This window comes from Peromyscus californicus, unplaced genomic scaffold, assembly GCF_007827085.1.
Source record: "Peromyscus californicus insignis strain IS unplaced genomic scaffold, ASM782708v3 Scaffold_19__1_contigs__length_69161282, whole genome shotgun sequence".
Lineage (NCBI taxonomy): Eukaryota > Metazoa > Chordata > Mammalia > Rodentia > Cricetidae > Peromyscus > Peromyscus californicus.
This window is the reverse complement of record NW_026294491.1, coordinates 26,984,459-26,997,661: the sequence shown is the minus strand read 5'-3', so window position 1 is coordinate 26,997,661 and position 13,203 is coordinate 26,984,459. Positions and strand designations below refer to the sequence as shown.

The window sequence follows — 13,203 nt, the reverse complement described above, 5'->3', positions numbered from 1 at the left end:
TCTCCCCAGCAAGATAGCAAGTCCGACAATAAAACGTGGAGAGTACACTGTCCATCTGTGTGCTGATGATAATAAATTCTATCAGGATTTAGATTAGAGAATGGAAAAAAAAATAAGAGACCGGAATCACCAAAGTAAATATATAAACTAAGCCTTTTTGGTTTCTCTGTGCAGCTCTGGCTGTCCTGGAACTCACTCTGTAGACCAGGCTGGCCTCAAACTCAGAGATCCACCTGCCTCTGCCTCCCAAGTGCTGGAATTAAAGGCATGTGCCACCACTACCACCCAGCCTTAAACTAAGCTTTCTTGAACCCATATCCATGTAAAGGGATCTCAATCTCTAATTTCTCGTTTGCCACAAATATAACCTCACAAGTCACTCCTCTGTTTCATTAGATTTATGAAGTGAGGGCGTTAGACTTGAAAGGAAGTGTATGTCAGTCTCCAGCCTGAAATGAACCTTAGACATAAGAGGAATGAATGGTGTAGTTACAGCTGAAATTCAGCCACAAAATCTGTTTAATAGTAGGTATGGATGGGACATTTGGGGACAGCGCTGGAGTTGGCTTAATTATAATAGAGTTTTGTGCATGGATCCAGCAAAGACAGACTCGGACCAGGAGAAACAGAGAAGGGTTTAAGCCTAGCATTCTCATACAGCCCTATAATCCCATGCAGGCAGATCACTGGAAGTTCAAGACCAGCTTGGACTGACTGCATTGGGTAGCTTGAGGCCAGCCTGGGTTACATACTGCCCACCCCCAGCCCCCACCGCACCCAGGAAGGAGGACTATGATGTATCAAGCAAAGTAGTCTTAGGTAAATTGCAACAATATTACTGCTAAGAAACTGTAGCGTGGAGAAGGGGGCCCACAAATTGTAACAGTGTAGTGCCTGCTTATGATTTTGTAACTTAGCACAGATGCTGACCACCAGGAACTGCCAACACTCAGGCTGTCACAATCGGAGATGAAGCAGTTTGATTTAGCAAAGGAACTGCACAGCCCACAGTGAAAGGCAGTTCCCCTCCAAAGAGCGTCTTTGGAAATAGCAGCCACCTTCTCTAGTCACACAGGAAGAAGGTGTGCAACAAACAGTTTATATTCGCTGTAGGTGCTCTCGAGTTGGGCAACAATAGCAGGCACTTTACACAAGGAGAAAAACCACACTACATGGTGCAAATTTATTCACTCCCATTTATTCCATTCAAAGATGTTCTAAAGTCAGATTGCATGGGTACACATTTGTAGCCTCAGCTAGGTAGGAAACTGAAGTAGGAGGATCTCTTAAGGCTAGGAGTTAAAGGAATACCTGGGAAACAAAGTAAGACTTGATTTCAAACACTGTGTCTTTGGGAGGAGGGTGAAATATGTTTGAATGGGGGAGTGATGAACAGTTATGTTTATAACTGTGCAATCATAGTTACCATTTTATTAAAGTACTATTTGTTTTAGACTCTTTTTTTTTTTTTTTTTTGGTTTTTCGAGACAGGGTTTCTCTGTGTAGCTTTGCGCCTTTCCTGGAACTCACAGAGATCTGCCTGGCTCTGCCTCCCGAGTGCTGGGATTAAAGGCGTGCGCCGCCACCGCCCGGCTTAGACTCATTTTAAAACGAAGACTCTTGGCCTGGCTGAGCACGGTGGCGCACGCCTATAATCCCAGTATCAGGGAGAGAAGGAGCAGTAAAAGGAGAGGTCTTTTGGTCTCAGCTACATAGTGAGACCCTGTTTCAAACAAACGAACAAAAAAGACGACCCACACTGGGAGAAAAAAAAAGTTATTCTTAGCCATGACCCTTGGCTCTAATTTTCTGTACCTACTACTGCTGAATAAAAGTGACACAAGTTGGGCTTGTGATCGGGTTCGATGCAGACTGCCATCTGCTGCATACACGGGTTGTCTCCACTCAACCCCAGTGTGTCACCGGGTAGGATCATTGTAAGGACAGCTATTGTTTGGGGCAAGTCGTTTGTTCCACATTCATCTACTCTATGTGCCTCAAAATCACATCCACTTAAAGAGTCCTACCCCTGTGGCTGTGAAATACAAAGAATTTCCTGGCAGACCATTAATTAATTTTATAAGCGAAAGGAGAGATATGTAAAGGCAACTGCGGTCTATTATACAATACAAAGAACACCCAAAAAAAGGAGTCATAATCCCTGGGCAGGAGGAGTCTCACCAGTGTGTACTCTTGGCCAAGTCTCTCTCCTTTCTGGGCCTCAAATTTCAGGCTTGAGAAAATCAAGAGTTAAATCCCTAAGAGACATCTTTCAAATAGAACGTCATGTGAGGAATCATAGAAAATCAGATGGGGATACATACACAATGGCTTTCGAGCAATTGGACAAACCTTCAAAATCTGCTTCTCCATATTTAAATCATCAGGTTCCTCTCTTTTCAAGTCTTAGGAGCCTAAGTTCATTTACAAGTCACCATTCCCATGACAACACTTCTGCCCTTCAAAAATAACACTTCATCTTTAATTGTGCTTTCAGTTACAAATTCAGCACACCACTTTTACCCACCCCAGAATAGCACAGAAGAACGTTGTCATGAAGTAGCCCTCCACGGAAGACACTGGCAGACTGCTGCATTTGCATGGCAGAAAATACATGAGGCACAAACTGTCAAACACCACAGGAATACCACACCCAAATAGTATTAAAAACAAACTGCAAAATCAGAGGATGCCTCATTCCAAAACAAAGATAACTCCGGAAGTCTTCTAATAGTTCAGAGGGGAAAGAATGCCATCAGATTTTGGGGTGGCCTTTATGTCTTTCAGATAACATAACTAGAGGCTATGAAACATGCAAATCAGAACCGAACTGTAGAAAAACCCGGCTCTCACCCAAAAATTTCAGCAAAGCAATGTCAGTAAGCCAAATATGAAAAAGTACAATTTTCTCACAAGAAGCATGGTCAGGTCCGTAACTATGGCTAATAATAGCAATACTATCTTGCATTAGCAGAGCCTGGGTTCTTTTCCATAGCGCTTTCCCACAATCTTACGCTATCCTAGGTCTAGGGGTATCCTCTCCCCAAACCTCCAGCCCTTTCCTCTTCAGAGAGAGGGAATCAGAACAAGACAGGTCGTGATGCATGGGTTGAAGGCACCACTTTCTCTATTGGGCCGCCTGCAATGAGTCTCCCATCACCACACTATACAAGTTCACCCTAGGAAATTAAACCTACACTTGCTCTCTCAGAGTTGGCCAGAGACCAACACATATGGGCCTCGAAAGTCCAAAGGAAGAGAACCTGCTGACTTGTTAGGTGAAAAACTCCATGCCAAGCTCCCGTGGCCCCCACCACTACACACACACACACACACACACACACACACACACACACACACACACACACACACACACACCGAGGCAATTCCTTTCCTCCTTTGCCAGGCAATGAAACCCCGGCAAGAACTGGTTAACAGAACCACCAAATCTCTGCCACTGTGTACAACTTGCCATGCTGCCTGCCTCTCTTGTGCCTGCTGCCCTGCCTTTGGGCACGAGTGTGGCGTGAAAGCCAACCCTCCGAAGGGATCACCAGGACCTTTTAAGGACCCCGAGGGGATCGCGCTTGTCTTCCTGAAGCAATGCAGCATCCACCTCGAGGAAACTGATTCCCGGAACACACACACATATGCAGGGACTCCGAGAGGGATAAAGTTTGATTTCCCTTCCTGCGCGTTCCTAGGGGGCCGAGAGAGGGCGAGGCAGCAGCCTCCTGGGGTCCTGGGGCGCTCTCCGGGGACAGTTCCTAGCAGCATGGCACTGCCACTCTCCTGACACACGGGCAGCCGCGGCAACTCAGGACGCCCCAACCCGCCCAGTGGAGGGGAGAAGGGGACAACTCGCACCCGGCTCAGTTCGGGAGCACTGGAGCAAAGCTGTCAGGAACGACGGAGGGAGGGACCGAGCCCAGAGGCGGGTCAGGGAGAGGTTCAAGTCCCGTGCCTTCCCCGCCCTGGCGTCCCCAGTCCTGCGGGAACATCCCTGCTGTCGCCCCTCCTCCTCCTCCTCCTCCTCCTCTTCTGCCTCCCGCCCGCTCGCCCGCCCTGCCTTCCCAGGCGCCGCCGCAGGCGCTGAAGGACACGGCGGCTCCGGTGGCCCGCCACCCCGGGGCGACCGCGAGTTGAGGGAAGTCGCCGGGCGCCCCGGCCTGCCCGCGGCTCCCCACGCCGCCCCGCCCTCCCCGGAGCCGCGCTCGCTCACCGTCCGGTGCTGCTGGTGCTGCCGGTGGCGGCTGACGGCCAGCCCGGGAAAGCAGCCGGCAGTCAGCGCCCCGCAGCCGCCGGCGCCCCCGCCGCCGCCCCGGGAGCAGAGCAGCAGCAGGAGCGATCTACCTGCGGCGGCCGCCATCTCTCAACTGGAAACGGCGCTGGCCCAGGCAGCGCAGCGGACGGCCGGGGCGTGGCCAAGACCCGCCACTCAGCCGCGGCCGGCCAACCGCAGCCCTGAGTGAAGTCTCTGAGGCGGGGCTTTGTTCGAAGCCCAATCAAAAAGCGGGAGAACCCCGGCTTCGGGCTGTCTGTCACTTGCAGAGTTACCTTACGGGCAAATTCTAGGGAACTGGTCTTTGGCACTCTCTTGGAATGGAGCAGTAGGAGATGGCAAGTTCGATCTGGCTAATCTTTACCAAGCATAGTGACATTGGGGACTAGGGGAATAGATATCTGGGCAAAGCTTGTTCGGAGTTGAGTTCTGAGTGTTCTAAGTTGTCCACAGAAGCACCCAATTGGTCATATTAAGTAGGTTGCTACAACTCTCGACCACATGCCTAAAGTTAGCAGCCGTAACGGATAGTATCTGGATATGACGAAACTAACCCTGAATCATAAAGAAACCCAACGACAGTGCTATGTAACATAATGTAAGATATAATGATTGTAGCATCGAAGTTCCAGGATGAGCGCCTGCCACTGGGTAGAGTGAACTCTACCCACATTCGAAACATGCAGTTCTTTTTCACAGCCCCTTTGTAACATTGGTATTCCTCTCTAAAAGCAACGCTGTTCATTACCATACTTGACCTTGGGTTCCTTTATTAAATAACTAAAAAAACAGAAAAAGTCGACAAGTAATAAAACCATATAGAGATGAACCAAGTTTCATAGTTTTGCTATGAAAACAGCAATTAGAATGCATTTCAGAATAACTTTTGGAGGTGGGGGGGTATCTCATTGTGTTGCCCAGGCTGGCCTGCAATACACTACATAGCCCAGGATGACCTCAAACTCACCTCGGACCTCACCATCCCCAGTGCTGGGATTGTAGGCAGGTACCATCAATCACATCCAGCATGGAATAACTCTTATTTTGTTGTTTCTTGTTCTGAGTTTTGTTTGAGATGAATTCTCGCTATGTAACTGGGGCTTGGGCTTCAGTTCCCAACCATCCTGCTTCAGCCTCCCGAGTGCTATGATACAGGCACGAACCATCATGCCTGCCTTGGGCTGACGCTCATTCACTTTGTCTTGCCGCAAAGACGGGGTTCTCAACCTGTGGGTCGTGACCCCTTTACAGGGTCAAACGTCTCTTTCACAGGGGTTGCCTAAGACCATCAGAAAACACAGATATTTACGTAATGATTCATAACAGTAACAAAATTACAGTTATGAAATAGCAATGGAAATGATTTTATGGTTGGGGGGGGTCCCCACAACATGAGGAACCGTACAAAACGGTTACAGCATTAGGAAGGTTGAGGACCACTGCACAAGGAACAAGTCCACAGCGAGGGGTCCTAGATTTTCTTAGAAGACTTCCTAGCTGTTTGTTATTATGAGCCGCTCAATTCTTTCAGCTCCTTATAAAATCTTGGGGGTGGGGAAACGATCAATTTTTTTTTAAATTCTAGTAAGTATTCTTGTAGTTTATACAGCCTTACATGAAGTTTTAAAAAGTTGTATTACTTGTTCTACTAATATTTTTTTCAAGTCTGACTAAAATTGCTTTCTTGGCCAAACAACGAAGTGAAGACTTTGGGTTAATTCTTATGCCCAGAACAGTAGGCTGATGGATTTCTCCAGGTGAGATGGCCACACGGCTCACTTGCCCGGAAGAGCTCCATTTCCCAACGCTTGGAGCCTGGGAGCTGGGGAATGCGCTCCAGCTCAACAGCTGCATGGAATAGCCCCCCCCCCACACCCCCCATTTGGAATTCAAGACGCGGCTGGAACGTCTTCACTCACAATTGTCTTCTGCCCGTCTATATTTATCCCAACAGCATGTCATGTATTTATCCACACTGTACATTTCCCTTTCTCTCTCACTCCTCTGGGCCTTTTTACTCCATTCGCCATGGATTTTAGTTGTTTTTTTTTTTTCTTTTTGTTTTTCCTTTGCCAAACCTGGGGGTGGGTCAAGAGTGTTCCGTCTCCATCTCCATGTTACACTTTGGGAAATCTTACTGGAATTGCCTTTCCGCTGTTTTTCCAAGTCTGGAAGTTAAATATCTATCCTGCCGTACTTAGATTTAGTTCTGTGCATTTAAAAATGAACCAGATTAAGCCAGGCATGGTACCATACACCTGTAACCACATAACTGGGGAAGCTGAGGCAGGAAGATTGCTGTGAGTATGAGGCCAACCTGGGTTACAAAGCTAGATGTTTTGGGAAAGGACAAAAACAAATAAAATAAAATGGAAAAAAGTCACACTCTTTTTGTTTGTTTGTTTTTTGAGACTGGGTTTCTTTTGTGTGATACCTTCGGCTGTCCTGGAACTCACTTTGTAGACCAGGCTGGCCCCAAACTCACAGAGATTCACTTGCCTCTGCCTCCCAAGTGCTGGGATTAAAAGCATACGCCACCACACTCGGCCACACTCTTTTTAATGTACATATCTTAAGCTAGAGACATTGCTAAGAGTTCCAAATCTATTTTCCAAAATGTATCATCTTATATCCTTGAAAATTAAATCGTTGCTGCCCTAAGTTAGGCTACATAATTAGAGGAACTACCAACTAAACCAGGTTCATATAATATAGGTCTAGCAACTGCTCTAAACAATTCTCCATTATCTTCTTCCAGGAAAAAAGCAAAATAAACCTTCCCACAGCGGCAAAGGACTATGTGAGCTGGTTGGTCAGGCTGACTAAGAAGTGCAGTAGCTCATCAGAAAGGAATCCTCATACTGAAGAACCCAGGAGCTCACTGATCATTCTAGAGGTGATAAATTTATAAAGAAGGACACACACACTTTGTAAGATGTCAAAGATAACCTCAGTATTTTCCAATGAAGAACCAGTCAAGTATATTAGACATTAATCTCTTAACAAAATATTAATCAACCACTTATAAAAGTAACTATCCATGAGTCAAGCACAGTGGCACACACCTGTTTCCCAACACTTGAGAGGCTGAGGCAGAAGGATCACAAGTTCAGGACCAGACTGGGCTACCGAGTAAAAAACTATCTCAAAAAAAAAAAAAAAAAAAAAAAAGTTGCCTTTTCCCATAATGCAACACTGGGAAAGCTCAGGCAGGAAGATTGCCAAGTTCAAAGCCAACCTGGGCCACATAGACAAGACCCTATTTTACCTATTTCAAATACAAAAAATAAACAACGAACGAAAAGAATTGTCCTACATATATGTTCACACCTTACCTTAGTCAAAAGACCAAGAAAGGATGTGCTTATTCCTTATTAAAAGTGAGCTGGGCATAGTGATCCATACCTATAATCTCAGCGCTTGTGAAGTAGAGGCGGCAAGATCTGGAGTTTGAGGCCAGCCTGGGCTACATGTGTCCCTGTCTCAAAAAGAAAGAAAGAAAGAAAGAGAGAGAAAAAGAAAGAGAGAGAGAGAGAAAAAAAGAAAGAGAGAGAGAGAGGGAGAGAGAGAGAGAGAAAGAAAGAAAGAAAGAAAGAAAGAAAGAAAGAAAGAAAGAAAGAAAGAAGGAAAGAAAGAAGGAAAGAAAAAATAGCACTTCTCAGCCTTTTGGCTTGGCTGAAATCATATATAAATATAAAACTATAGATACTACAGTATACATGATCATTTTAAGAATTCTATCTGTAATACAGGAGCCAGTGAAATGGCTGGGCAGGCAAAGATGCTTGTGATACAAGCCTGACAACCTGAGCTTGGTCTGGAACCCACAAAAGGTAGAGAGAGAACTAACTCTCAAAAGTTGTCATATGACCTCCATTTATGCTCTGTGGCATGCACACATGCACACACAAATAATAATAACAATAAATATGCAAAACATTTTTTAAACTACATATACAGGGCTGAGCATGGTGGCACATGCCTTTAATCCCAGCACTTGAGGCAGAGGCAAGAGGAGCTCTGTGAGTTCAAGGCCAGCCTGGTTCTACCTGGAACCTGTCCTGATTCCACACTGACCAGGATGACATAGTAAGACCCTATCTTAAAAAATATATACATATAAGCCAGGCAGTAGTGGCACATGCCTTTAAGCCCAGCACTTGAGGCAGAGACAGGTGGATCTCTGTGAGTTTGAGGCCAGCCTGGTCTATAGAGTGAGTTCCAGGACAAGCTCCAAAATCCTGCCTCAAAACAACAACAACAACAAAAGAATATATATATATTTATATTATATAAATACTATATTTATATATTATATTATTTATATTATATCTTATGCAATATATTGAATTATATATAATTAATTATATATAAAATTATATGTTATATAATTCAGGTGGTGATTCTAAAGGAATAAACATGAAAACACATTGCTTCAGGGAAGTTTTGAGGGACACCTGCTCTTTTGAGTAGTTTAGATTGTTCCCACCTGCATATTAATTTTACAATTTAAAAACATGGGTCATTAAAACATACATGGTTGCACAACTGTTTCAATGCCAACCTTTAAAAACAGGTTGCTTTTTTTTTTTTTTTTTTTTAAAGCTAAAACTAATCAGAGCATATTTCCTGGTGCAGGAAACTTTAACCAGTTTCCCTACTAAAATTCACACTGCAGTCAGCTCCGAGCCATGACTCAACCCAATGGAATATTTACCTAAGGGTTCCAGAACAGGTAGGGTGGACAGGTGAAGCACACACACACACACACACACACTGATGCGAGCCAGCAGGCACGAAAGGAATCTCCTCGGAGCTTTGGGGGCTGTGTTTCCTGATTCCCTGATGATGTAAATTATTATCTGAGTGGTTTCAGCAGTTCTGAGTGAACAGGAAAGAGAAAGTTTAAAAGAAGGACAAAAGGAAAGGGTGTAGCCTTCAGATAGTTACAGGGAGCCACGGCCCAGGCCCTGTTTGCTCTTTATTTTTGCTTCACTCTCTGTTCCTGTGAGCTCCCCCTCTCCATGCTCTTTGCTGTTGGTTCTTCTTTCTCTGGCAGCTCATCTGCATAGTAAACATTTCTACTCCGGGTAGCTGAGAAAGACTCAACGACTCTTAAAGAGTCTCCTCCGTACATCTCTATATAAGTATTATATATCGTAATGTGTTCTATCTTTTCCTCTGTGTATCCATTTTCACTTCATTTACACACACACACACACACACACACACACACACACACACACACACACACACACTCATGTTCTCTTTGTTGTTTTTTTTTTTTTCTCTATTTCCTCCAATACTCCCACTTGCCCCAACTCTAACACAGACCCTCTCCAGGTCAGAAATAGATTTACACATCCCTCTAAAAAACATCTGTTAGCGGGAGGTGCATGTCCTGATTTCCAAAGGACGACTGACTCCATATTTTATAATTCAGTGACCCTGTGGTCTATTATTTTCTGTCGGGAACATGCATTCTGTGATCTTTTCTTTCGTGTGCAGAACCCCAAGAAAACACTGAGTTGAGAAGGGCAGGACTTGGTCGGGTAGGATTGTCTTTGTTCGTGTTTCTCATGATCCGAGAGACCAGCAGCAAACTTTTAAGCTATCTTTCTGTGTTGGGTTGACTTGTGGCCTCCTGCAGTCTTTGATATTTACTAGACTTTTGGATCTAGGAAGTCTTTTGTCTCTCTCTGGAGTGATCCAAGTTCTTAATTTTGTACTCAAATATAGCACACCTCCTAAGTACACAGGAATTTGGCTCACATGTTTATGAAACCCAGCACCATCCAGAGTAATAAAAAAGACCGGACTGACCTATAACAGAATTCCTAACGGTGAAGTGGCTCCCTTACTTAGCAGTCCCTTCTCCAGAGATCTCTTCCCCATACCCTGAACTCGCCTCAAAACAGCTGTCTCCACCTTTTTTTCTTCTTCTGTCCCTGTAGCCACCTGTGTTGTTGGGGGTTGAATGTAAGTACAGCCTTTTCTATGTCTAGGTAGAACTTAAGTCTCCTTTTTGCAAGCTCCCATAATTTACTGCTCACTGTCCATCCTGGTTGCTGGTACTGCATCTGAGCTGGTCTGATAGTGTGATAACATTCTGCCATCATCATTAGGCCTTTTGGTTTGCTTGACACAGGGTCTAATGTAGCCCAGGATAACCCACACTTGCTAGCATTGTTGATAGGAATCACTACACCCAGCTCTCACTAGACCTGTTTGATCAGGATAACTTGGCCGACTGGGCCACAGTACCCTCACAATTCTAAGTGTATTCTGTAACAGAATTACTTACCTCACTGTTTTTTCCTACAGTGGTGTATTCTATAACAGAATTACTTACGTCACTGTTTTTGTCCTACAGTGGTGTATTCTATAACAGAATTACTGATGTCACTGTTTTTGTCCAACAGTGGTGTATTCTGTAACAGAATTACTTACGTCACTGCCTTTGTGCTACAGTGCTCTCCCAGGTTAGGAGCTGCCAATCTGGCAAGTTAACTGAAGCTAATTCTAGACAATGTCAGTTGTTCCTTCAACTGTCTGTTCTTTACATTTTAATTTATAGACACCTCCGATGGTAATATCTGAAAGAACTGCACGAAGCAGAGCAGTCTAGAAGAACCTTCTTGGGCTGGTTCCTAGCCACATGAATCTGCCTACCTCAAGGTGAGATACATCTTTAATATTATGCTGAGTTTGGCCCAAATTTCAGCTCCTCTGAATCTAAACTAAGTTACTGTCAAACTACTATATTTCCCCTCACTTTTGATAGAACATATACCGTCATTATCTGATCTGATTTCCAAGGTGAACCAGGAAGGCTCTGGGCCACAGGCTGCAGCCGGTGGGAAGCAGGAGGTGGAGGAAGTTGTGGGCGGGAGCTCAGGCATTGCTGAACAACAGGTGCACAGGCAGCTCTTTAAATTTAGCCACTGTCCTTGGTGTCCTGTCTCCCAGCCGTCACTTACAGCAACCACTGCTGATTTGGAAAGGATAAGAGAAGGGATCATATTTATTAAAAGACAAAAGAGGAGAATTAATTTTTTTTTTTTAAAAAAAACCTAGCCTGAGGAACAAAAATACTGACCATTAGAAACTATACACAGTTAAAAGGAATTAAAGAGGAAGGAAATTATTTAAAGAGATACTAATCATTAGCAAATCATTCTTAATTAAGTACTTTAAGAGGCATTCTTCGCTGCCTCCTAAAATTTGGAAGGAGGCTCAGAAAGGAATTACTAGTACTTCAGAGTTTGGAGACGAGAGGAGGGGAAATGACTTGGGTAGGTGCAATGCCTCCATCATCCCGCCAGCCAGGCTGTCAACTGAATGCTCACGTGATAGGAGAGATAGGCGTGTACACAAATTTTTCGTTCCTTATACCACGTATTTATTTTCTTGAGATATTCATTGAACTCTCGTAAGCTTTACTTTGAAATTGAACCAGTTTTCCCACCTAGCATTTATCCATCATTGAAAAGAATGAAAAAAAAAATCTCACTCTTTTCCTCCTTGGCAGCTTGGGGACCCCTGTGATCATGAATGACCAGGAAGTTCATGACTGGTCATCTGCTTCAGAGGAAACAAGAGGTCATTGATGTCCTTCACCCTGGGACAGAAATTTGGGAAACGCTAGCCAAAATGTATCAAACCACACCAGATGTCTTCTTTGCATTCAGACTCAGGAGCCTCTTTGGTCGTGGCAAGATGACTGCCTTCAGCATTAGCTGTGATTCTTTGGATTATGCAAAGGACGATGAGCCTCAACACAGGCTTGCAAGACATGGCCTTTAGTGAGTGAAAACGAGGCTGTGCCTGCTCCGAGGCCTGGTTGGGGAGAAGGGTTTTTCTTGTAGATATGAGGGGGAGTTCGGCCACAGGCACCTGGAAGGGTCCATACTGAACCAGACCATGGGAGGAGAGAGAGAGGAGAGGGAGGAGAGAGGGAGAGAGGGAGAGAGAAAGACAGAGACAGAGAGAGAAAGAGAAGAGAGGGACAAGAGGAGACAGAGCAAGAGAAGGGACCAGAAGCCAAGAGCGGCAGACCGAGAGAGAGAGAGAGAGAGAGAGAGAGAGAGAGAGAGAGAGAGAGAGAGAGAGAGAGAGAGAGAATGAGAACAAAGAGGCCAAGAGAGCACATGGCAGAAAAGGTTGGATTATATAGGAATCCCAAGCTGGGGGAGGGAAGCCCAGGAGAGGTTTAGAGTGGGGGCGGGGTGAGACGTGTGGGAGGGGCCACCGGTACTGAGTGAGACAGGAAAGCATGCACAGGAGGAAGGTCTGGGGACCTGCAAAGGCCAGTGTTGGTGTTGGCAGAAAGCGAGTGGAGTAGGGATTCTGCAGTGACTTGATCAGCTGTGATGGTGCCAATTTATAAGGAGAGAGCTAATAAACTAAAAGCTTGCGTGTTTCAAAAAAAAAAAAAGAGAGAGAGAGAGACAAAAGAATGGAAAAATCTCTAGAATAGTCTTTGAGCATTAACACAGCATAAATTTAAAGCATACTATTAATGTAATAATCACCCCATCCAACATTACTCAAGACATTAAAAAAATTACAGGTTTTTTTTCCTTGCCTGGTGTGTTCGCTGTTGTTTTGTTTTGCTGTTAGTTTTGTGTTAACAGAGTACAATTCTGTTAAAATAACTTTATTCCACCATTCAGAAGACAAACTAAAGTGGAGACTCAGAAAATAATAAGAAAGCATAGTGGCCAGATGTGATGGTACCTAGAGTCCCTGAACTTGAGAGTTCAAGACCTGCCCAGCCACATGGTGATTTCTAGGCCAGCCTGAGCTATACAAAGAGACTCTGCCTCTCAAAACTTAAACCTAAACAAAAAGCATATTATTATTTGGTTTTCATATCTTGCTTTCTTAAAATGTCTTTCTGAAGGCCAGGCATCAGTGGC

At 44.7% G+C, this 13,203-nt stretch overlaps 2 protein-coding genes across 3 annotated transcripts in view; one reads left to right on the top strand and one right to left on the bottom strand.

Annotated features, from left to right (window-relative positions):
- Positions 1–4,398, bottom strand: part of Mcu (mitochondrial calcium uniporter) — a 176,646-nt gene extending 172,248 nt beyond the window's left edge. Inside the window, exon 1 of one of the 2 annotated variants that reach the window (XM_052744934.1) lies at positions 4,223–4,398. In XM_052744934.1, coding sequence (XP_052600894.1) covers positions 4,223–4,369 — 147 coding nt within the window. In that variant the 5' untranslated portion in view covers positions 4,370–4,398. The remainder of the gene's footprint in view (positions 1–4,222) is intronic. The other variant, XM_052744931.1, reaches the window with a different exon arrangement.
- A 7,447-nt stretch (positions 4,399–11,845) lies between these two features.
- LOC128114071 (40S ribosomal protein S24-like) lies at positions 11,846–12,626 on the top strand. Its single transcript, XM_052743938.1, has 3 exons — positions 11,846–12,087; positions 12,326–12,369; positions 12,562–12,626. The coding sequence occupies exons 1-3, from the start codon at positions 11,852–11,854 to the stop codon at positions 12,624–12,626; spliced, it is 345 nt and encodes a 114-aa protein (XP_052599898.1). The 5' UTR covers positions 11,846–11,851.
- Positions 12,627–13,203: the final 577 nt, after the last annotated feature.